This window comes from Hemiscyllium ocellatum, chromosome 1 (assembly GCF_020745735.1).
Source record: "Hemiscyllium ocellatum isolate sHemOce1 chromosome 1, sHemOce1.pat.X.cur, whole genome shotgun sequence".
Classification (NCBI taxonomy): Eukaryota; Metazoa; Chordata; class Chondrichthyes; order Orectolobiformes; family Hemiscylliidae; genus Hemiscyllium; species Hemiscyllium ocellatum.
In genome coordinates, this window is record NC_083401.1 from 137,170,074 (window position 1) to 137,196,684 (window position 26,611).

Consider the following 26,611-nt stretch of genomic DNA (forward strand, 5'->3'; position numbering starts at 1 on the left):
ATGTCACACTTTAATATAGCTAGATAGATGGAAAACAATCCTCAATAATATACAAGCAGAATATTGCAAATGATGCAAATTTGAAATAAAAACAAAATACCAGAAGGTCAATCTCAACAAATGTGCAAGTAGTTTTTGGTGGGACAGACTTGATAGGCCACAGCACTTCTTTAGTACTGTATGATTCTATCAATGCAGTCCATCCAGCTATGGAAAAGCAGAAAATTGGAAATGACCTTCTAGTGACCTTACAACTGACAGAGATGGTAACACTGGACACCAGAGTCCCTATGTGTTTGGGTGTTAGCAGTGAGGAAGTGAGGACCTCCCAGCTACCTGGTGACAAAATTAAATATCAAACACCCTCATTGGCATACAATATTTGATTATGTTGAAATGCTATTGGGAGCAAGGGAGGTGCTATGATCATGTGTATAATGACCATTGAAAACTTTCTTGACTGCTTTAATTCATGCCTTTGCTCTCCAACAGGGTCTTCAAGAATTCCACAGGGGTTGGGCAGGAATTTGACAATTCTCACAGGAAGAGCGCTCCCTCTGAGGGTGTACCATCACATGACTTATGCAGGCTATACATTAGTTCAGATCCTCTGGCTTAGTGGGATCAAACGGTAAATTAGTTGGGTTTCCACCTGGCAACTGATCACAAGCAAATGGAGATGACAAGGTCAGGTGTGAATAGTCTGCATTGGACTATTGGCAGTCCAAGCACTATTCAGCTATACATAGTTGTTGAATATGGGAGGGAAAGGGGGTTTGGAAAAAAAGGCCATGTGTGGACCAGCAGCGAAAGATGCTTTCACGGGCTTTTTTGCTGCACTGTGTGCTGTTGGAGAGCAATTGTAAGAGTCCATCTCAAACATAAGTTGTTGATATTATAGTGATGTCTTAGTCCATGGAAACAGGGGGCAACTGCTTGGAGTGTAAAATGTGTCAATCGAATGAATCAAAATCTTCCAAACCCATGACTACTGTCATTGAGAAGACCAAGGGCAGCAGATTCATGGGAACACCACTACCTACAATACCTCTTTAAAGACCATGGCATCCTGACTCTGGTCACTTTGCCTTCACTGTCACTAGATCAAATTTTTGGAATTCCCTTTCGGACAGTTCACAAATGGCTCATCACAGCCATTGTTACCGAGGAGATGTTGTCAGTGACCATAGCCATTGCTATGTCTAGTGTGCTCAATCATTTCCGAACACGACGTGGAATAAATTGAATTAATTGAAAACTGGCATCTATGATGGTGGTGACCTTCAGAGAAGTACAAGATGAATAATCGTTTAGTAATTCTGGTTGTAAATTACTTCAGCACTAATGTACTGGGTTCCGCCATGATTGAAGATGGGGGCTCAGGAGGAGCTGTATCTTCCTCGTAAACATTTAAATGTCTATCATTCATGACTGGATGTGGAGGTTTACAAAGTTTTGATCTTGCCCATTGGTTGTAGGATTGATTAATTGTACCGGTAACATGCTGCGTGTACTGTTTCACATGGATATGATCCTGTGTTGTTGGCAGCTCAGTTTTAGGTATTTCTAATTGTGCTCTTGCCATGCTCTTCTACACTTCCCAGTGAATCCGAATTGACTCGCTGGTTTGACAGTTGTGGTAGAATGAGAACCACGCTGGGTCATGAGGTTACAGATAGTGGAAGGATACGTTTACGCTGTTGCTAATGATCTCAAGAATTTTGAAGTGCTAACTCTGTTTTAAATCTCTCCAGTTTATCAAAGCGGAGTGGGTTTCTGTGTGACAAGAACTGTACAAAGGAACCTCGATTATCCAAAGGACAAGAACGGAGAGTATTTCTTTCAGTTAATTGAATGTCGAACAACATAGTTTAGCCAAGCACTGGAACTTGGCGATCTTGCTGGATAATCCGATATTTGGATAATCGAGGTTCCTCTGTATGTTGGCCACTCTGATCACAACAATCAGGTAGAAATGCATCTGCAACGATAGTTTTGGGGACTAGCCAAAACCGGTTTTCAGCAATGTGGGGACAATGAGGACTGCAGATGCTGGAAAATCAGGATTGATAAAATGTAGAGTTGCAAAAGACACAGCAGGTCAAGCAGCATCAGAAGAGCAGGAGAGTCAACATTTCGGGCAGGACCCTTCAAGACAGGTTTTCCCTTTGGTTTGGAGTACCCTAGCTGCAGTATTCCCACACCAGCAGGTGCGTTCTTTGGGACCGAAGCTTCTTGATCTGTCTTTGTACTATTGGTGAATAAACATTGAAGATGATTTTATTCTCTCATTTTGTTTCTAATGATGTTCAACATAGAAAGTGGCTGATTTATCATGGGAATGGTGGATCAAAATCAACAGAAGCATCAGTCAAACCATTAGATTACTAACCCCGTATCATAACCATTATGTTAACACACATCAGAGCTGAAAATGTGTTGCTGGTTAAAGCAAAGCAGGTCAGGCAGCATCCAAGGAACAGGAAATTCGACGTTTCGGGCCGGGGCGTCGAATTTCCTGTTCCTTGGATGCTGCCTGACCTGCTGTGCTTTAACCAGCAACACATTTTCAGCTCTGATCTCCAGCATCTGCAGACCTCACTTTTTACTGTTAACACACATCAAACAGGGTTTGCATTGGCCTCCGTACTTTTCAGTTTCTCCTCCTTAGAGCAATCCACAGAGGCTCTGTGTTCTGCACCTTGTCTGTCCTGCAGGAGATTTCTCCTGTGCCTGTAGATGCTGCATTGTGGGTATAATCAACTGCAAGCTGGACCTCTCCACTTGTGTCCTGTCTTGTGTGGAACAGCGGATCCGCGGAGAACAGCTGATTGCTGTTCCTCATCTTGCCAACGGTATTGATTCTGTTAATGTTCCTTATTTGAGGTCCAATATAAAAGGGCAGTGGCCCTGCTGGTCTGGCAGATCACTGCTCTTAAGTGTTAATAGATGTAGAAACCTCCAACGTTGTGTGACCTCTCAGCATAAGCACTGGGGACAAAACCATTCCCACAATTCAGTAACAAAGTCACAGGACTTCTTGACATATGTTCAAGTAGACAACCAACCTGAACCAGTAAGGGGTTGCTACTACATGACCTAACAGGCTGCAGTTACATTTGGAAGATGACAGGTTGGAACTAGCTTTCCATTACATTGTCAGTTTAAATGCTTCCAATCCCACAACTTCAAACAATTTAAATTCAATTATTCCTATTTTTGCCAGTTCATTTTAGTTTGTTCCTTGTGACTTCCCTTACACGCAGATGTTGTAGAAGAAAAGAAACCGAGTAGCCATCAAACTGGGACATCTTAAGTTGGATGAGGAGCTTGTAGTATTCATGTTTGAGAAGTTGATCCTCGATGCTCCAAATGAGCAGGATTGTTTTAGGCGAGATGGAAGTAGAGAAGGAGAGCCCTGTAAATTATAATTATGAAATTCAAAATTTGCATCTGTTCTACGATATTAAACCATGAGCAGATAATTTATTTATCACCAGCAAAAATCTGGAGATAATTCTTGCATGTGCTGTTTTAAGTGCATCAGATAATGTGTTTGCATTAAATTCTTTGTGCATTCATTTAATATTCATTGACTGATTCTCATTGGATTACAGGAATTTGATTTGAACGTACTAGCCAGGTGACTAAATAGTGCACAGAAAAAAATCAATTTCTTAAATATAAAATTTTAGTAATAATTTTATTCTTCTCTATTTATGCAATCAGCTTGCATTTGGCAGCAAAGCTATTTTGTGCAGTATGGTCAAATTTGTAAATTGGGTACAGTTGGGCAAGATGCCAGTCTGTGGTCAGTTTTTTATACCAGTTACTTTCAATGACATTTTCTTTTCTTGCTGATACTATGTCCTGGAAATTGCACATTGCTTTGAGGAACAATTGAGCCATTCTTCCATGCTGATTATTTCCCAGGACTTGTGCTCAGAGTATCCCAATGGCTCCTTTTGGACCTGTAGTTTGGAAAACGGGCATGGGACCATCTCTGGCCCTGAAAATATAAAGGAAAATGTAATTAATTGTTAGAATGAAAAGTTGCCATTGTTTTAACAGGAATTTGCCACCTAAAGTGTTTTGCCAGTTTTCAGCTGCCTGACTGAGTCAGGTGCCTGTTCTGTTACAGGCACAGAGGAGCAATTTTCCACTCCCTGTGGGTGGTGAGGGAAGTGGAGAGAAGGTAGTAAAATAATTGAGTAGTTGGCCTGGAGAGATTCTCACATCCCCCTTGCTGTGAGCTGATGTGGTGGATGAGAAGGTGAGTCAGGATTTTTGGACACATCAGCAATTTAGGCCCTTAAATGATCAGTTAACAGCCATTTAATGGTCTTGAGTTGTCTCTACCCACCCTGCGTTCTAGCTTGGGGAAGAGGACTCCCTTTGCTTCAGTCTGGAACAATCAGACCCAGTCCCTATCCTGTGTTCAAACGCCCCCTCCTGCAAACAAAGGGATCTGTTTTGTTGAAATCTTTTGAAGGCTTTGCAAGGCGGTCGATAGGACTCAGCCTCTGGCTGGCGGGATCCCAGTATCGAGGCTTGCAGTAAATCAGTAGGTCACTGGGCAGCTCTGAATCTGTTTGGCACACTATTTGGCATGCTTTCTCAGTGGCGGTGAATTAGTTTGAACTTATTGTGCACATGCCCACACCTAGCTTGAAAAGGAAACGTTTTGACAAAACTGTTTACTTCAATTATGGAAACTCATTCTTTCTTGAGATTCGGACCAATTGCAGCAAATAGTTAGATATCTTCTGTTGTCATGCTGTCCACCCTATAAAGCCTGGCTCATATTGTGGCGATGTGCTGCGAGTGAGGTCAGATTTATATCAGCTACATGTTACTTTTAATAGTTTGTTTTTGTTCCATCTATCTCCGGTAATTCACTGGGTTGACTGATCATCATTTAAGTCAACAGTATAAATGGATCGCTATTATCTACTTGAATAATGTACTTTTCTGATTTGGGACCGTCTGTGGATTACCTAGATCTGGAGAAATTTACAACACCCAGCAGGAGACTATTTGGTCCATTGTGTTTGTGTTGGTTTTTTGAAGGAGGAGCTGAGCTTAGCCTAACCCCTCTGTGAGAGATTGCTCCATTGTAATATCTGCCATTAAATTTAGATCTGACAGAAATCAATATTCCAGCCCAGAGAAAGGTAAATCCTACCAATACTGATTCTTATTGTGCACCTGTATTTGCACAAAGAGGGTAACATACATTTCAGATGGAAATTAGTGGAATTGATTGACCGTCAGTTTCTATTAACCCTTGCTGTCCTAAACAATACTGGGGTGGTCTCACTGTGTTTACCATTTCTGGACATCTTGAAATGCAAGAGTTAATTAATGTAACTACTTAAAGAGAAACGATGGTTAGAGGGGGGTTTAGTCAACATGTAAAGATAAGCATATCTGTTGTGTTTCAAATTAACATTACACCGTGTGGGTTAATTAATACAACAAAGTCAGTATTGATACACTTTCAAGAATTGCATCCAAAATGATTTTAGGAAATTCAACCAATTCAGTTTTTTTTCTGTCTGACACTAAAGGAAGTAGCATTTCAAGTATCCTTCCAAAAATCCTTAGATTCTGGAAAAGTCCCTGACAATTGGAAAACTGCCAATGTACAAAATTTTATTCAAAAAGAAAGAGAAACGTAAAACATGTAAGTACTGGCCAATGAGCTTAACATCTACTATTAATAAAATGTTAGAGTATTATAAAGGATGTAACAAGAGAGCATTTAGAAATGCATAATATGATCAAACAGCTCCGCTCCAAGACATCTCCGTAGGGGTTTCTCAGAATAGTGTATTGGGTCCAAAGATTTTCAGCTGCTTCATCAATGCCCTTCCCTCCATCATATGGTCAGAAGTGGAGATGTTTGCACAATATTCAGCATCATTCACTGCTCCTCAGAGAGTGAAGCAGTCCATTCCCAAATTCATCATGACCCAGACAATATCCAAGTTTGGACTGACAAGTGGCAAGTTACATTTGTGCCACACAATTATCATTGCTGAATTCTCTAATATCAATATCCTTGTGATTATTATAGACAAAAACAGAATTGAACTGTCCATATAAACACTCTGGTTTTCAGAGCAGATCAGAGGCTATGAATCATTCAGCAAGTAACTCAGCTCCTGGCTCCTGAAACCAGTCCACCATCTACAGGTTATAAGTCAGGAGTGTGATGGAATACTCCTCACCTGTCTGGATGAGTGCAGCTCCGACACAACTGAAGAAGTTGGCACCATCCAGGACATAGTAACTCCTTAATTGGCAACACTGCCAACATCTATTCCCTCCACCACCAAAGTTCAGTAACAGGAGTACTATCCACAAGATCGCCTTCAGAAATTCACCGAAGCTCCTTAGACAATACCTTTCAAACGCCTGGCCACCACCATCTACAAGGTCAAGAGCAGCAGATACATGGGAACACCATCACCAGCAAGTTGCCCTCCAAAGCATTTACCGTCCTGACTTGGAAATATGTTGCAGTTTCTACAGTGGTGCTGAACTCTCTCCTGAATGGCATTTTGGGTGTATCTTCACCAAATGCACAGCAGCGGTTACTTGCGGAACGTTTCAGAGAACACCTCTGGTACCCCCTGACCAACCAACCCTACCACCCCGTGGCTCAACACTTCAACTCTCCCTCCCACTCCACCAAGGACATACAGGTCCTTGGACTCCTCCGTCGCCAGACCATAGCAACACGACGGTTGGAGGAAGAGCGCCTCATCTTCCGCCTAGGAACCCTCCAACCACAAGAGATTAACTCAGATTTCTCCAGTTTCCTCATTTCCCCTCCCCCCACCTTGTCTCAGTCCCAACCCTTGAACTCAGCACCACCCTCCTAACCTGCAATCTTCTTTCTGACCTCTCTGCCCCCAGCCCCACTCCGGCCTATCACCCTCACCTTGACCTCCTTCCACCTATCGCATTTCCAACACCCCTCCCCCAAGTCCCTCCTCCCTACCTTTTATTTTAGCCTGCTTGGCACACTTTCCTCATTCCTGAAGAAGGGCTCATGCCCGAAACATCGATTCTCCTGCTCCTTGGATGCTGCCTAACCTGCTGCGTTTTTCCAGCACCACATTTTCAGCTCAGATGACTTGTGGTGTTGAAGTTGGTAATTGAATAATCTGTTTCACTATTCTTAATTTTATGATTATTTGAAATTCTGTAGTTCTCATTCCCTCTGCTCCAGCATTCCGGTTGAGAGAGGACCCCTTAATTTTCATGCTTCCTTTTTTATAGGATGGCTAGCTTGCTGACCTCTTTACCTCCAACACAGGGGAGACTATAGGATGGTTTTTCAACTGTGACCTTGGCAGCATACTAATGCTTGCACTTAGGCTTGTATGCAGGAGAATGTTCAGTCCCACAAACACACTCTCGTGGAGTTGAAACTGGCTTTTTAACAACTATCCTTGTATATTTTTCAATGGGATAAATACATTTTGTGTTTGCATTTTGGGAAGTAATCCTCAGGGGTTTTCTTGCTTTTGAGCAGGGGTTCATCAGCTGCTCATTAGTTTTGTAGTTGGAAGAGATGACAGTCCAGCTTGGTTTGACTTGCCTGTTTCCCCCTTTGAAGGATTATCGATTGCAAATCCCTTTGCATTTACAGGTGTGACATTCTGTGAGTGTCTCCATCCAACAACACTTTAATTAACATTTGCATCTATTTTTATTTGTATAAGCCGACTTCTGAAAAGCATGTTTGTGAAATATAAGAGAAGGTTTCTGTAGTATTCTGGGTTTCTGACCCTTGGTCTTGAAAGTACTTATTTAGATGGAAACCAATGCGCAATATCAGTGTTTTGTTTAAACCCTGAGCTGACTTTTCAATCCATACCATCCATTTGCACAATTGTCTGTTTCTAGCTCTGTGAACATTGCCCATCTATGGCCATACCTCAATTAACTATTGATGCAACACCATTTCATGTGTTTACCATAGACTCCTTTACCTCTGCTCTTATGCTTTCCATTATGAGATCTCAGAATCTTGAACCATTGCCCTAACCTTCTTTGTCTCGTTATCTCACTTACCTCCTCCAAACCCAATCTTGGAAAGCCTCCTCAAAATAGAATTCTTTGGTCATGTCTTTTTTTCTGTGTTTCTATCTCTTTTCCTCTCTACTCCTCCTCTTTCAGTTTGCAGTGATTTTATGATATTTTGCTCCATTAACAGTGTGATATATATGCACGTATAAGGAATGAAATCTGTTTTGTCGGTTATGCCTAGGGTAGTTGCTCAAATGAAGAGTTTCCGATTTTGTTTAAATCTAATTGATTGGTGTTTGTTTTACATAAAAATAAGATAACTGTTTAAATCTCCTCAGATTAATGTGCTTCACTGTGTCTGATACTGCTTCACTTATGCAAGCTCTTTCATTGACAGACACACTCGGAAGAAAGACCATTCCAGTGTGATGAGTGTAAGGCTTTGTTTCGGACTCCCTTCTCCCTGCAGAGACATCTCCTGATACACAACAGTGAGCAACTACCTTCATAGTACCTCTAGCTGGTCTTATTCTTTTTTCAAGAATGTCTTTTTAAAAATTATATGTGCCACTGCTTCAGTATTGTTGCTTGAAAACTTTTGATATAAACAACTACAAAAATCCACAGGGCTCTTTCACACAACCGTCGATGGGAAACGTGCTGGGAGGCTTAAGCACGCAGTCAACTCTTAATTTTTACTAACAATCTACTTGGCCTATGTTTGTGGGTGAGACTACCTTTTGCACCACATCTGACCCTGACCACACAGGAGTGAATACATGTGGCGGTCCATAGATCAAACAAGATAAGTCATGTGGCTGGTATGTCACAGAGTAGATTGACCACCTTAGGTCATATTTGAATAAAAAATAAATTGAACAAACGAAGCATTAGAGTTTACTTATAAAGGAACGGAATTGGAAGTAATTAAGCCTTGAATAGACTAGAGTCTTGGAAAGTTCTAGTTTACATTTTATAAAAAGGAGAAGTAGGTGCTAAAAAGATTTTCAGCGATGATACCAGGTCTCCTTACATAATGAAAAATGTGAATGCATTGCAAATAGGTGCTAAAAAGATTTAAAATGATGATACTATGTTTCCTTCCATAAGCAAAAATGTAATGCATTGGAAGCAGTTCAAAGGAGGTTTACTCGATTGACACCTGGAAGAAGGTGGATAGATATGGCAGGCTGGCCTTGACTGCACTGGAATTTAGAATGGTGATGGATGACTTGGTTGAAGTGTTTCAGATTCTGAATGGATTGCCATAGACCAATGCGACAACAATTTGTTCCTAATATGGTGGTACTATCCTGGGAAGAGAGATTGGGCAAACTGAGTCTGTGTTCTCCAGCGTTCTGAAGAATGAGAGTTGATCTCATTGAAACTTACAAATTATTTAAAGGGATAGGCAGAACAAATGCAGGTCAGATGTTTCCGCTGGTTAGGAAATCAAGGACTAGGAGACCCTATTTAAAAATAAGGCAATGCGATGAGGTCTGAGACTAGGAGAAATTCTCTTTACTCAGAGCATTGTGCCCTTTGGAATTCTCTGCCACAGGGGGCCATGAAAGCTCAGTCTTTGAGTTAGTTTAATGAAGGGTTTATGCCCGAAATGTCAACTGTCCTGCTCCTCAGATACCGGATGACCGGCTGTGCTTTTCCAGCATCACAGTCTTCGACTCTGACCTCCAACATCTGTAGTCTTCACTTTCTCTTAAGGTAGAGGTTGGTAGATTTCTGATTACTAATGGCTTATGGAGTTACAGGGATGGGGTGGGTAAAAGGCAACAAAGTGTTTGATCAGCCACAATCAGATTGTTCAGCCCCTCAAACATTCTAAACCATTCAATAGGATCATGACTGATCTGAAATTCCTCATGTCCGCTTTCCTCAGTAATCCTTGATTTCCCCTACTGATCACAGCCTTAAACATGCACAAGGACTCCAACCCCCACCCCCTCATAACTCTCTGTGGCAAGGAGTTTTAAAGACGCACAACTCCCTGAGAGAAGAAATTTCTCCTCATCTTAGTCTTAAATTGGCACCCCTTTATTCAGAGACCAAGCCTTCTGATCCTAGACTCTTCCCTGAGGGGAAACATCCTCACAGCAGTTACACTGTCAAGCCCTTTCAGAGTTCTATATGTTTCAATGGGTTCACCTCTCATTCTTCTGAACTCCAGTGAGTAGAGTCCCAACCTGTTTAACCTTTGTTTGTAAGACAATCCCACCATCATCCTGGTGAACCTTCTCCGAACTGCCTCCAATGAAATGATACATTTCCTTAAATAAGTGACCAAAACTGCTCACAATATTCCAGATATGGTCTCACCACTTGTACAGTTGGAGTAAGACTTCCCTATTCTGCTACTCCAACCCCCAAATTGTCAATCTTTGCTTCTATCTTGTATGTTTGTAACTGCAAGTTGGGACGAATCAGAAAACCTAGAACTAATCAGAAAAGGATGAATGGATTGGCCTTTTTTCCTCTTGAAAAGAGAAGGCTGAGGGATGACAAAAGAGAAGTCTTTAAAAGTTGAGAGGTTTGACAGCATCAACACCATATTTGTTCTCACTCATGGAGCAGCGTTGAAATGAGGTCATTAATTAATGACAGTTACCAACAACTCTCAGAAAGAATTCAGAAGGACCTTCTTTACCAAGAGAGTAGTGAGGATGTGAAACTCACTACCTACCACAGGGAGTACTCGAGGTGAATGATTCATAAACATTTAAAGAAACATCATTTGCTGTTTGTGCAGCATCACTTTGTGTAAAGCGACTGTAACTTTTATACTTCAGAAGTAATCCTCTGGCTGAGAAGTATTTGCGGTGTCCCAATGGCATGATGGTCGCTATATAAATACAAATCGTAATCTTGCTTTCTGATTGTTTATTCTTCTCTCTGTATGACTCTAACTCTTTCATTTTCTTTTCCTGGATCGACTGACAAATATGTTTCTTTGTCATCATGAAATGTAACAAGTTATCTTTCTTGCTATCATCCAGGTGAACGAACTTTCAAATGTGATCATTGTGATGCTACATTCAAGAGGAAGGATACTTTAAATGTTCACATTCAAGTGGTGCACGATGGGCACAAGAAATATAAGTGTGACCTATGTGACAAAGCCTTTGTGACTCCCTCTGTGCTAAAGAGTCATAAAAAGGTATGTGACATTTTCGAGTAATTGTGTTACAATTGTTTCATAAACAAAAGGCAAGTAATTCCTTGAATGCTGATTATCTGAAGTACTGTCAATGGACCTATCTCTCCTCAATTCTTGGTCCTTTGGTCAAGCAGTGTGCCTTTAAAGGAGTGATCATTCCCATCCATGCCAAAATAGAGCAAGTGTTTGCTTTTTGTACAGTATCCTACAGTAAGTCCCTCACTGTCCATTGAGTGAATGCATTGGGACTGCATAAGATTATAGGAGTTAGGTCACTAAGCATTTTCAGTGATGAGACAGATTTTAAGCAGCAAAGGAACCAAATGGTGGAACAAACTCAATGATTCAAATGGCCCACTTTTGATCCTATGTTTTCTAGTCGTAAATCTTATTCCCAAAGGGACATTTCCCTTTATCCATAATATACTTGGATTTCCAAAAGGTATTTGACAAGGTGCCACGTGATATGTTATTGTGGACAATAAAAACTTGTGTAATAGGTGGTAACATATTAGCAAGGATAAAAATTGGATGGCTGGTTTTAAAAAAAGTATATAAATGAGTTTATATTTGGCAGGATGTGACAGGTGGATCTGTGCTGGGGCCCCAGCGTTTTACAGTTTACATCAATGATTTAGATGTGGAAAGGGACGATACTATGGCTACATTCACAGATGAAAGTACATTGTGGGAAACTGTTCAGGAAGTTGAAAATGGGGTTGATAGGTTGAGTAAAGCACATGGAATATAATGTGGGAAAATGTGAATTTGTTCACTTTGGCTGGAAGATTTAAAAAAAATTCTATATACCTAGAATGACTGCAGAAGTCTGAGTTGCAGAGAAATTGTAAGAAAGAAGTCGATGTACAAGTACAGCACATAATCAAGAGGAGAGGCAATTGCCTAGTGGTGTTATCACCAGATAATCCAGGGACCTGGGTTCAAATGCTGCCATGGCAGATGGTGGAATTGGGCTTCAATAGAAAATAATTTGGGATTTGGAGTCCAATGATGACTAGGATACACATCTGGTTCACTGATATCATTCAGGAAAGGATACTGCCATTCTTCCCTGGTCTGGCCAATATGTGACTCCAAACCCATAGCATTGTGGTTGACTCTTAACTGTTCTCTGGACAATTACGGATGGGCAATAAATGCTGGTCTGGCCAGTGAAGCTCATATCCATCATTACAGGATAAACTGAGTATTGTGGATTCTTTTGGTCTCCTTATTTAAGGAAGAGGTAAATACATTAGAGGTGGTTTATTGGATTGGTACCTAGAATTAAGAACAGAGGTCCTTTGCAGTTCTGAGAGAGTGTGCTCCTGAGCTGAGGCAGGGCTGACTGCAGGGAGATTAGGTTGTGGCACATGTCTGAGAGTGTGGACTGGATGATCCAGTAGGAAAATTGTTTCTGGAGGTTTTGAATTTGTAAAAGGTACTGGTTGTCCTGTGCAGGTCTAATTGTGTTGGTCTGAATGTAGTCCGGAATCCACGTGGGATCAGTCGGTTCTATAGGCAGCACTGAAGAAAGAGATGTGGCTGTGGTAGCGAGTCTGCTTCAGGACGTGGCTGAAGAGCTTGAGGGCCGATAAGATGACCTGGGGGATACAGTGAGAGAGGGACTCACTGAGATCCTTGTAGAGAGAGGAAGATTCCTAATGAAGGGCTTTTGCCTGTAACATTGATTCTCCTGCTCCTCTAATGCTGCCTGACTTGCTGTGCTTTTCCAGCACTACCTTCTCGACCTAGATTTAACAGGCTGTCTTATGAAGACAGGTTGGGCAGACTGGGCTTGTTTCCATTGGAGTTTAGAAGCGTGAGAGGTGACTTGATTGAAATATGCAAGATCCTGACTGGTCTTAAAAAGGTGGCTGTGGAAATTATGTGGGTGACTTCAAAACCAGGGAGCACTGTTTTAAAACTCAGGGTAGTCCTTTCAAGTCAGAGATGACTGTTTTTTTTCCCTGAGGCTTAGAGTTCTCTGCCTCCGTAGGCAGTGATGTGCCATGACTGACTGTTTTCATGATGGAAATGGGCAGATTCTAGTTAGTCAGGGAGATCAGGAGTTATGTCGACGTGAATGTGACATTTGAAGCAAAAACATACTTTTAATGAATGGCAAAGCAGGCTTGAGGAACAATATGGTCTACTTCTGCTCCAACTTCATGTTTGCGTGTTCAGTGCTTTCCTGAATGAGCCTCCTCCATTTTAGTTGATCAGAATCCAAAGGCTTCATGAGATGAGATTTTTGGCTTCTTTGGGCTGCGTTGAGGAAATCCTTTAAGTGTTTCCATTATCCTCTTGGGATTTTTCTTCCACACCTAAGCTCCAATTAGAGCAAATAAAAACCACAATAACTGTGGATGCTGTAAATCACCAACAAAAACAGAAGTTGCTGGAAGAACTCAGCAGATCTGGCAGCCTCTGTGAAGAGAAATCCGAGGTAACGTTTCAGGTGTGTTGATCTTTCCTCAGAATTGCCAATATAATTTTTCTAGTTAATATATTGACTAATGTCAACTATTACTGCAGTCCCATTATCATAGGCACCCAATATTATTTCTTGTGTATTTGTCCCATAGTGTGGTTACTGATGCAGGGCCTGTGCACCACTCCCACTGGTAACTTCTTCCTCCTGCTACTCCTCCCCTCCACCCATACAGACTCTATATTCTGATCACCTGATCCAAGATCAGCTCTAACAAATTGCACAAATGCCATCCATGATTAAGAGTGCTATCCACTTCAACCAAGCTTCCCATTTTTCCTAAGAGTTATATATATTCCTCAGTATTCGGTTGTCAACTGAAGCCATGTCTATGTCATGGTGAGTGGATCATGTTTTCTACCTCAATGTCCATTATCAATTTGTTTACATTTTAATTATTATACACATGCAAGTATAGAGCCTTTAGTATTGTCTTTTTATTATCTTCTTAACATATAGCCTTGATACTTCCAAATTACTAGTTTTTCTCTTGCTCCTCCTTGCTCTTTTTTAAGTCGCTCGTTTCTCATACTCCTATTATCTTTCTTACCTTGTCTCTACTTTTCGAAATACCATATCTCTCTACTTTTGATTCCTTGTCCCCATTCTTTAGTGTAAACCTTATCTACTTCCCCATTTATCCAGTTGGAAAGAATATTGGCCCCAGAATGGTCCAAGCATAGACCATCCCAATGGTACAGCCATCACATTCCCTGGTACACAGAACATAGAACTTTACAGCGCAGTACAGGCCCTTTGGTCCTCGATGTTGCTCTGGCCTGTGAAAGTAATCTGGTGCCCATCCAACCTGCACCATTCCATTATTATCCGTATGTCCAAACCCCATTTAAATGCCCTTAATGTCGGCAAGTCTACTACTGTTGCATGCGGGCTGTTCCACGCCCCTATTACCCTCTGAATAAACAAACAACCCCTGATATCTATCCTAAATTTATCACCCCTCAATTTAAAGCTATGTTCCCTCATGTTAACCTTCACTGTCTGAGGAAAGAGGCTCTCACTGTCCACCCTATCTAACCCCGAATTATCTTATATGCCTTGATTAAGTCACATTTGAACCTCCTTCTCTCCAACAAACTGGTCCTGGTGTCAGTGGCTGACAAACTGAATCGATTTCTACCGGACTTTGAGCTATCTTGTTAATTTTATGTACCCCATGCCAATTTGCACGTAACTTAGGTAATAATTGAGAGATTATAACCTTCGATGTTCTGCTTTTCAATTGAATGCCAAGCTTCTCATCATCTCCAAGCAGAACCTCTTTTCACTCCAGCTGTAGTTTGCTTCTGTTCCCTGAGCAGATGTCTAAACCATGGCACCTGACTGCCAACACTATCATTTGGACTCCAGCTCTTTCCTGCAGAGAATGGTTTCCATCCCCTTCAATAGACCAACACCTACTACTCGACATTACTTGTTTTGAGCCACCCCTGCCTTTGAATGGCTTCATATACCACATTGCCAGATCAGTTTGCACATCTACCCTGTAGCCCTTGATCTCATCCAAATAGGCTGAAAGAGCCTCAGATTTATTGGATCATTGAAGGGTTGACATCCCAACCATCTGGATCCCTGCCTTCACAGTCACACCCTCCTATCCATGACCGCTGACCAAATCAGCACATGCTATCATAAATGGCATGACAGTGTCTTGGTGCAAAACATCAAGGTAACATTTCTCTCCCCGATGCACCACCATCTGCTGTTCTGCCAAAACTGCTCAAACTTCAATCACTGCCTGCACAATGGCCCTCAATGCTATCCAGGAGCTTCTACATGCACAAGTCTTGATACATCTTTGTTAATCAGTTTTAATCATTTATTCACTTATGTACCTTTTATAGATTTTATTAACTCTCTCACTAATTTAGAAACTTTGTTGAAATTTCAGAATAGAAAAGATCTTAAACACTTAAGTGAACCTCCCAATATAGCTAACTCCTTTCGCTGCAGTACAACAAATTGCTATTCTAGTAATTTCCAGTGAATATGGTTCTGCCTGACTGCAGGTCATCCGATTCTCTCCCTCCCTGCTCTTCCCAATGATGCTGACTGCCTGTGTCAGAATCCTACCATGGCTGCTTCTGATTTTGTTGGGAATATATAGAGGCACTAGTTAGGTGTTGTGGAATGTGCACGTGACTAGAAAACAATTCATCTAACTCAACCTCTAGGCACCAGCTGCTCTGCATGACTTAGAATGTGCAGAGGATTTATGAACCATTTCAAAGCTCACAAAACCAACTCCTCATCCTTGATCCTGAAAGGTTGCCAGGGAAGAAGATTCAAAGCACCTATTGTTACGACACTGGGTAAACCCTTCTGCTAATTTAAACCAGACACACACACAAGCTCATCTCGCCTTGTAATCTGTTAAAATATGAGTGACAAAGGACTATCCAAATTCCACTATTAAAGAAAAAAATTAACAATTTATTCTCTAACTCTAAGAAGAGAACATTTAACAACAACTATCTATACTGTAAGCCTCCTTTGCCCTGATTGATTTATCTACCTCCCACTCTACAACAATGTAGTGAAGTGATAAAAACCCCGATTATGATTACAAAAAAAATCAAGTTACAAAAACAGCCAGCTGTTGCTACACAGGTCTTTCATAGTTAAAGGTACCTTTTCAGAGAGCAGGTCTGTGGGCAGTCTGTATTAGTGCTGTTCATGACTCCCTGGCTAACTGTTCAAAATGCCTGATTTTTATACCCCAAAACACCGATTGTTTCAAATGGTTTGATGTTGTCAAAACAGTAAAATTCAAACTCAATTGGGTTTTAGTATCTTGGGGCATAATTTAAACTGGCACAATTCGAATTGTTGTGGGACACAGCAATTCAGCTGAGCTATTTGTTTGACAACCAAATGTTACATTTTTTAAATTTTTCAGCACACTGTGCTTTGCTAGGTCATTGCCAGCTTTCACTCCCTCTTAATGATGCAGTACACGCCTACAACTTCATAACACCTCCCCACTAAGAAAAAAAATGAACCATCATAATGAAACACTGGCTTCATTGTTTTTCTATTTCTTAACCACATTACAATGCCACGCATAGGACTTTAATCTAAGTTCATATTAACTTACACCCACACCCACACCCACACATGCGTACACACACACACACACACATTGTTTTTTTATATATATATAATATATATAATATATATACGTATTATATATATATTATATATATAAACAATCTTTGGTGTCTCTTCAATCTCATCTAAATTGTATCGGTTGAATCTGCGATAATTCATTTGCTATTACATTCTTATGACCTGCAACATGTATGATTTGTAAATTAAAAGTCTGTAACAAAAGACTGCAACAAAATGCTCCCATATTCTTGTCTTTAAAGCATTCCAAGAATGTAAGCGGATTGTGATCAGTGTACACAACCGTCTCTGATACATTGTTCATAATATACACATTAAAATGTTGTAAAGCCAGTACCAAACTCAGTAGTTCTCTTTTGACCATAGAGTATTTCCTTTGGTGGATATTGAGTTTCTTTGAAAAGTAACCACTGGCCGTTCACTTCCATCATCATCATCCTGTAGCAGTAAGCACTTACTCCTATGTCACTAGCATCAATTGTAACTTTGAAGAGTTTCAAAAAATTTGGTGTAACTGAAACTGGTACAGTGGTTATTATTGCATTTAATTGGTCAAATGCCTCCTGGCATTGTTCTGTCCACTGAAATCTTGTGTTTTTCTTCAGCAAATCTGATAACGGTGATACTATGCTGCTGAAGTTTGGAACAAACTTCTGGTACAATCCACTTAGTCCCAAAAATTGAAGCACCTCTTTCTTTGAGTTTGGCTGTGGAAATTCCTCAATGGCCTTCGTCTTGCGTTCCTTAGTGTCAACCTTCCATGACCGATATTATGTCCCAAGAATGTCACCTCTGCTTTCACAAATTCAGTTTTGTTTAAATTTATTACTAGTTTTGCTTCTCTTAATTATCCAAAGAGCTTTGGCAGTTGTACCATGTGATCTTTCTAAGACTCACTAAAGATTGCTACGTTGTCCAAAATAGACTGCACAGTTTGTTGACCCAGTTCATGAGTCTTTGGCATGTGGCAGGTGCATTCTTCATTCCAAAGGGCATCACTTCAAACTGATATAGCCCATTTAGTGTTAGAAACTCAGAAATCTCTTTCACCTTCTCTGATAAAGGTACATTTCAGGGAGTGGGTCTGCGGGCAGTCTGTGCTGGTGCTCTTTGCCTCTCTCTCTGGCAAACTGTTCAAAATGCCTGATAGTTATACCCCAAAATATCAGATTGTCTTACTGGTTTCATGTCTTAAAAACAGTAGAATTCAATTTTGATTGGGTTTTAGTGTCTTGAGGCATAATTTAAACTGATTGCCTCAATTCGAATCGTTGTGGGACATAGCAACTCAGCTGAGCTGTTTGTTTCACAGCCAAATGTTACATATTTAAATATTTCAGCACCCTCTGTGCTTTACTAGGTCCTTGCCAGCTTTCACTCTCTTTTAGTACAGTACATGCCTCCAACTCCATAATATCTGTCAACCTCTAACAATGTGATATCTGGATAATGTTACCTACTTAATTCCTTCATTTACACTCCCGCCATTTAGCTGGAACTTCTCATAAAGCTTCTGATTTGTAAATGGTTAGTAAACTGGGTGTAAATGATAATCATAAATTGAGCAAGTTTTCTGAATTGAAATGTTTGCCCAAGTTTCTGCCCAAATATTTGTGTTACCAAGTATAAAATCTTGCATGAACCAGTGCAATCAGGCAGCACCTTTAAAACCTCACTCATTTTGTTTCTTAACAGAAACAAGAATTAGTCCTGAGTATATTTAAGTTCAGATACTCGATAGACATTTATTAATAATGACTAATCCAACGCATGTGAATATCTTACTTCTGAAATGTCGAAAACCACTTTTAAAATCTGTACAAGAAAATCAATTTATTTCATTGGTATACTAGTGTCAGTTCATTAATAAATTGAATACTTTTTTCAATATTTAAAAGAGTTTTTAAAATGTCTGTTTAGTGCTGTTGTGCCTAAAACATTGAGAATCATTTTAGGAGCGTTCCTGAACACCATGAACAGGTAGAATGAGTTGAAACGTATGATGGTGATTAATTCAATCTGGTGTCTGTAGGAGGAGCGTAATGTTTTAAACCAGCGCAAAAGATCTCAGAAAATTGATTTGTGCTGGACAGAATGTGCATTTGAAATTCCTCAGCCTTTTGTATTGGTTTATTTGGTTTCTGGTGAATAAATGCACTTAATGTATTGGTAATTCCAGCCCAGATTAATAATGTTATTGCATGGTGTAAGACCCATTGGCACCGGTCATGGCTTAATTATCAGGTACAGCTTTTCTTGTGGGTAACTTGTTGATTGCCTGAAGTAGTTCAATACGAAATGAGATTAGGTTTTATTAGATTTTATGGCAGTTATTTCTGCATATTAACAAATCCTCTGTACTCTCACAGAGAACACAAACAGGAATGTGCAATCTTAGACAAAACAAAATCTTAAATGTCAATCATATTTAAAATTGACTTTATTGAAAACAGAATTGGATCCAATGTATTTCTAAAAGTGAAAATTGCAGAGTCTGTTTTCAAATGTGTACTTCTGTAACTGGACTGTGGTAATAATTTGACAACAAAAAAGAGAAGTAAATCAAGTTCTTTTAAGTAGAATTAATAATGTAATTAATTTTGGTTGTGAAGCATTTTCTGACAAGGTATTCCTGTACAACTTTACTTGGTGAACATGCTCACAAAAGAATAATTTCTTATTAAATGTAAATGATTTACACTATGCAAGGACTATTTAAAATGATATTCTGCCAAAATCTGAAGTCTGAATGTTACAATTGTTCGAAAAGACAGTAGCTTCACTTTCCTTGGAGTTAACAGCAACTTCCCTGGATGCTTGTAATCTGTAATTACATGGCAGTGACATTCTGTAAGCCTCTTTGAACACTAGTATTGGTTGGCCATCAGCTATCAGACTCTGCATCACGGCTTAGCCTGCAAGGGTGAGGTTGAGCTGCAAACTCAGTGTAGTGTCCTGCGTCAGTTGGTGCAAGACTCTTCCATGCTCCTTGGCATTGAATTTAGGCTTTCTGGCATGTCCACCATTGCTTAGGTGTTCATTCTCATAACAATCAGCCTTCTCCTGTAACCTACCCCATTTTTGTTGTCATCTTAGTACTTTGCAGCAAGTTTCGTTCCAGTGAGCTGCTATCTATGCAACCTTTGCCCAGGCTGCAAATCTACAATAGCAATCAGGTATAAAATTACACTGGTATGATAGATATCATTGCTGAGGTTATGAGAAAAGCCATTTGTCTTCCTTGACATTCAGAGCTGTGCTGTTTTATTTTTTCATTGAATGTGGGGATTGCTTGCTAGCCTAGCATTGGTAGCTCATTGCAAATTGCTCTTGAAAGCTTGCAAGGTCATTCCAGAGAGTAATTAAGAGTCAGTCACATTGCTGTGCATTGGGAGTTACATGAATGACCAACCTGAGGGAATGGTATTTTTCCTTCTCCATGAACATTAGTAGACCAGGTGGATTGTTACAATAATGCATACTAGTTGTTATGGTTACTATTTCTGAGACTAGCTTTGAACTCCTGTTCCCCAGAGCATTAGCCTGGGTCTCTGGATTACTAGTCCAGTGACAACACCACCATTTCCTGCCTTCCCCTAGCCCAGCCTTTGTAATATCACTTGATTTAGTAGAGCTAAATGCAGCCTTTGGTGTTAACCATTCTGGAACCATTACCTTGTAAATCACGTCTGAAACTTTTCTTTCTCTTTAAAATAATATTCGTGTACACTTTTCTGATGAGAATAAAAGGAAAAGTTTCAAATGAACGTATTTTCTTTCAACAGTGTTCAAATTCTGTATGACCACATAATTCTTTCTCTTTTCCTGCAATTTAAATTTTAAATATAATTCCATTGAACATTATCTTCATTGCCATAAACCTCTGACTTCACAAATTCAGGCAGTCCACAGGTTTCACTATTTTTCCAAAATGTATTTTCTTTGGACTTGGAAACTGGGTAGGGCTTTGCCTTGAGGACTGTTGACTTTGATTTGCTGTTATTGACTTGTGAGGTCTGGCAGTACTTTTAAACTGGAAGAGCTTTTATCTCAATGGTTTTCTTCTCACTGGAACAGGAAATTGGCTCATTACCTCATTTGTAGGATCTTGATTTCCTCCCACAGAGGACTTTGCTGAAATAGGTAATTGCCCCGTTACAATTATCTTGGGGATATTTTAATCTCATGCCTGTCCTTCATGGAAAATGGCTGCTTTGTTAAAACAGGAACTTTCTTCCTTGAAATACTCCAGATCTCAGACAGTTTCTACTTATCCATGACCTGACTCTGTGAAAGTTGATCATCCCACCTTGGTGTTGGCTTCCTTGGAGTTGTCTGCAGCCCATCTTCACTGGGTGTAAACACATCTTTAATTTTAAGCTGCCAGCCAAGTTCTGCTGAAGTATTTAGAGACTGAACTTGTTAATTTAATTGGATGCTTGCATTAAATCCCTGTGTTTGCTCTCCTGGTGAACCCAACACATTCACTTCTTCAGTTACACCACTGAGGATTGCTGGTTACTTAACATGATCTCTGTCATGGGGTAATTATCTCTGATAATTCTTCTTGGAAATTGAAGAATTGAAATATTCCTTTTGGACTTTTGTTGTTTGTCCTACTGATTTGATCACCAAGACCATGTTGCTGCCTGCTAAACCTAGTTAAAGAATCATTAGTAAACTCAAATGGGTCATGTTGCTCATTATTTTTTCCATCACTTTGTCATGTGAATTCACTGCAGTTTTGATAGGAATGGAAGGCATCTATGGCAGCCCTGGGTAGTTACATTTCCATCCTGTTGATAATATGAAACAGATCTCTTATGTCCATATAGGTAATCTCAATATGTTTTTTTGAGAAGATCTATCGGAGTCTGTAAGCCCAATGCAAGCTCCTACAGTTAATGTCTTGATCAGTCATTCAACTATTAACATTTCATTGATCTATGGTTCCATAACTGGCTGCTCCTTGACTATTTGTTACCCGAAGGGCATGTCTTTGAACAAGTTTGGTATAAATGCTGCTTTTTATTGGTTCAGTCACTGTCAATTGTAACTGATTTGAATGCCTTCTGCAGTGGCAGTGCTGAGTAGTAAAGTCACTGTGCTCGCAATCACAGCTCCAGTTTAGTGTTCTGGGAACATGGGCTTGAATCCCATATTGACGTTCCAAATTGATGGAGTTTGAATTTAATTAAAATAGCTCTTGAATTCAGGAAAAAAAGCCAGTCTAATGGTGACCAATGTAGTCATTATTGATTGACCTATAAATCCATCTGGTTCACTAATGAAGGAAATCTGCTGAGTATGCCTGGTCTGGCTGACGTGTCTGCCAGATCCAGAGCAAAGTGCTTGACTCTTAATTGCCTGCTGGATAATTAGGAGCGGGCAATAAATGCTGGTCTAGCCAATGGCACCCAAATCTCTCAAACAGGTAATAAATAATTGAACAAGTGTGAAATCAAGATGTTCAAGTGTAAAATCTTAAATATGAAGTACATAAATATGTTCTACTCCCTTTGTGTTGCAGAGACATTAGTAGCCGCTCCTGAGTTCTCCTGTCTTTTCATTTTTTACATATGTTTCAATGTAGTTGAATCCACCCCACAGATGTTAACCTTTGCTTTGCTTCCCATTGGTCATTATACTACTTGGAGTTTTCACTTTCCTTTCCTCCCACTTCCTTTTGATCACCTGATTACACTTTTGGCTAGAACACTGGTCCCAGCTCAGTTCAAGTGGAGACCGTCCCAGTGATATAGATCCAATCTGTTCCAGTACTGAAGCCAGTGCCTCATGAAAAGGAACCCCTCTTTCCTGTACCACTCCTTTAGCCACATGTTTGCTTCCCTTATCCTCACATCCCAATGCCAATTTGCACGTGGCTCGGGGAGTAATCCAGAGATTATGATCACTGAGGATCTGTTTTTTTATTTGTTTGAGTTCCTGGTAACCCCCAAACAGGCCCTATTTCCTACTTTTGCTGATGTTGCTTTTCATGACATGGACCACAACAACCCCCTTCCTATCCAAAGACTTTCAAGCCAATCAAAGATATCCTGCACCCTGGCGCTGTGCAGGCAACACACCATGTGGGACACGCAATCCTGCTTACAAAGGATACCATCTATTCCCCTAATTGTAGAATTCCCTACAACTGCCACCTGTCTTTTTGCTGTCCCCTTTTGAATGGTCTCCTATACCACGTTGCCATGGTCAGCTGGCTCATCCTACTTGCAACTCTGTTCCTTACCCTCAGAGGGACTAAATACCTTGTACCTGTTGGACAAGGTCAAGAGCTGAGGCTCCTCTGCCTGCCTCCCTTGCAGTCACACCCTGCTGTCCCTGGCCACTGATCAAAATTGTGATATTTAATCTACCAGGTGTGACTGCCTCCTGAAACACAGGATCCAGGTAATTCTCCCTCTCCCAGATATGCCGCAGTGTTTAAAGCTCAGATTCTAGCTCATCATTTCTGAGGCGGAATTCCCCCAGCAACCAACACTTGCTGCAGATATGGTCACTGCTGTTCACAATGGGATCAGCTAGCTCCCACGTCACACAGCTAGAGCACACCACCTGCCCAGCCATCCTTACTTAGTTAATTAATTTATTAGTTAAAGATGAATTTAATTTGCTTAATAGCTTTTCTCAGATAATTCTTGCTGTAAACACATTTCTCAGAGTGACTATTGCCTTACAATTTTAATAAAAGTTCCCTGTTTGTTTAATGGCTTCTCAAATGAGTTTGGGTTTCTGTAACCTTAATAAATTCTTCCCACCTCATTTGCAGCTTCAGTTTGGGGATCTCTTGCTGTTATTAGGGTCCCAGTAATGTGCTTACATTTTTTTCAGTTAGCCTATTTGTGCATCTAAATTTTAATTTATCTCTGTGATGTTCCCAGTGCTGCAAAATAGTGAAACTTGCTCATATGGTTCTGATATCCTTTATAATCTCCTGTCTGTATTGATTAGTGTTCCAGCTCTGTGTAGCTTTTACATCACACTTGCTTTTGCACTTCTACCAAGTCTGAAATGATTTTAGCATTGAGTGTACATTCTCCCATATTGAATCTTACCATGAGTTTGTCTGCTGCAGGAGGCTGTTTAGCTCCTTCTGCTGACTATCTTTTCAAATTCGATTTTCAAGATGGCTAATTTTTTTTTCTGGACTTCCTGGAATTGAATCCGTATTGCTGCTGCCTGTAGCCGTGTTACAATTGTGAGGGTGAATTAAGTCTTCAGTTGAGCACTGCTGGCATCATGTTGTATGGAATAGCTTGGTCTCTTGGTTAAAGTAAGATAGATATTGCCACCCTTTTTTCTTCTGGTTTGGAGCTACGGGCCTGCTTGGGGTCAAATGCACGCAATAGTATAATGAGAAGATGCTACTTTCTTAGACAAGATGTAGTTTATTGCATTATAACAATTGGGCACAAGTTACATTGGTTTTATGGACATTGTTAATAATACTACAGACAAACCTTCATGCTGGGTCTGTTTCTTTGAGAGTTAGAGGGATATGGGCCGGGTGCTGGCAGGTGAGACAAGATTGGGTTGGGATATCTGGTCGGCATGGACGAGTTGGACCAAAGGGTCTGTTTCTGTGCTGTACATCTCTATGATTTGATTACTCTACTCAAGTCCAAATGATATTAGTGAAGTGGGGGGAGACTTAATGCAGTTTGGCATTAACCATTTCAGAGTCATCCTTTTACACAGCAAGTCGAAAGCCTGAACAACCACCCTCTGTGCTATAAGAAAACAGCAGGTTAAGTTGCTCAGGTGAATATCCAAACATTATCCACAATAATGTTTGCTTCTTCCCCTGCACTCATGGCGTTTAAATTTAAATTTATTTTAGTGCCAACTATTCTGTGCCATGCTTTGAAAATCCTGTGCACTGGGTGTGGAAGCTTGTTCAGATTTCGTATGGCTCCTCTGAATTCTGAAATGAATTGTGAATTGTTCAGTGCTTCTTAAATCTAAGCCACTGGAATCGGTCAAATGTGGGAGGATCTTCCCAGTTATTTCACGCTGAGCAATAATTTTGGAGGAATTCTGAGAAGATGAGAAAACTTAACAGAATGTGGAATTGCTTCACAATAATTGTAAATGCCATGCTGTGAAGTGAAACGAGAAATTGTGAAAAGAAGTTGTTGAAATGTCTGGGTTGTCAGGCCTCTCTGTTAGTATTACCAAAGGCACACGTGGAGGGAATACAAAAGCAACTTTCAGTTTTCAGTACAAATCTGACAATGCCAATAATTCTGCAAATTATTAGGGCTATTTTTCTCGCATAAATGTTGACTGAAGATGTTTTATATCAGCATGAATAATGCTACAACAACGATAATTTCCACTCTGTCTTTTGTGTGTTTTTTTGTAACCCTGAACTCGAAGAAGAGGGACATCATTTCAGAAAGCCTTTTGTCCTGGAAAGTAGAACTAAAAACTGATTGAAGTGGTAAATAACTGCTGGCTCATTGCTTTAATATTGTAGTGAGAACTAATGTTTTAGGGAATCTCTTTTCCAAATGGACAGTTAAGACCTGGTGTTAGGTGCTTTCTGTGCCTTTGTAGTACTTTTCTTAATATTTTATACTTCTGTTTAAATAACAGAATTATTATACATTAAAACGATTGGTGCATGTTTATTTCTTAAGATAATTTTCACACCAATGATTGCTAAAATCTGGAACCGGCTTCACCAATGCTCTGGGTCTATGCACAAGTGGACCTTCAAAAACTGAGAGCGGTTTTTTTTAGTAAGAAAAGGTTTTACAAAGTGAAAGCGGTTAAACGGAGTGGAAGAGAGATTAGTGATGAGACTAAAGGAGGTGAATGGCCTCCTGATCCTAATGTTAACCAGTAAATATTGTGCAAAGCACTTCAGTACCAGAACATTAAGCATCCATAAAGGAGAAACAGCAGACAGAAAATATATTCTGACTCAGTCTCAGTAATTGTGCTTCACACTCTTTAATTAAAAATATTGATTTGTGCAGTAACCAGACTGGAAGCAGTGGCTGCAGTTGATTCTGAATATTTCAATATAGACTTATTACCTCAGCACCCCTCAAAATGTTCATCACCAAAAGTGTTATCTAACACAGTCAGCTTGGGAGTCCATCAGGCTGATGTAGAGGACAGCTTCTAGGCTGTCTGTATGAAGGATTTCATTGGTGTCATCCCAGTCGACCTTTGCTTTGAGCTGGAAGCTGACCTCTCAAATGGAAAATATATCATTCTAATCCCCCTCACCATGCTTTATCTCATTCCCTTCAACATTGTGCCCTTTCTGTGGCTTGTCCTCACTGGTAGCAAAATTATATTGTTGATATTAATCTTTGTACTAACTTCCTGTCTATATTTTAATATATGTTAATCTGTTTGGAATGAGTGATAACTCTTCGTCAAAGTAGCAAAAGGCCCTTGTATGTTAAACATACAAAGATAATAGCAGTGACAGGAGTTGGTCTTCCTTTATGCTTGGCCACTTAACTGTTTATGGAAAAAACAGAATTGCTTACAACTAAGTTGTAAATCTATGGTTTTTATGCATATTTGCAGTTTCTCAATCAGTATTAAATACGTGACAGTCTCCTGTGAACATATTCCCCACAAGTATTCCTTCTTAGTTTTACTGAGAAAATGACATCGTCTAACAGGCTGATCTTTACACCTTATTCAGCTTTCAGATAAGTTTAAGAGGAAAGTCCAGTTTTATCAACAGATGATCAGTCTCCTCT

At 40.1% G+C, this 26,611-nt stretch overlaps 1 protein-coding gene across 3 annotated transcripts in view; it reads left to right on the top strand.

Moving 5' to 3' along the window:
- The window catches only part of prdm5 (PR domain containing 5), a 328,285-nt gene that overhangs the window by 160,591 nt on the left and 141,083 nt on the right, over positions 1-26,611 (top strand). For all 3 annotated transcript variants that reach the window (XM_060832378.1, XM_060832359.1, XM_060832368.1), the window contains 2 exons: positions 8,441-8,534; positions 11,055-11,215. In XM_060832378.1, the coding sequence (XP_060688361.1) occupies positions 8,441-8,534; positions 11,055-11,215 (255 nt within the window). The remainder of the gene's footprint in view (positions 1-8,440; positions 8,535-11,054; positions 11,216-26,611) is intronic.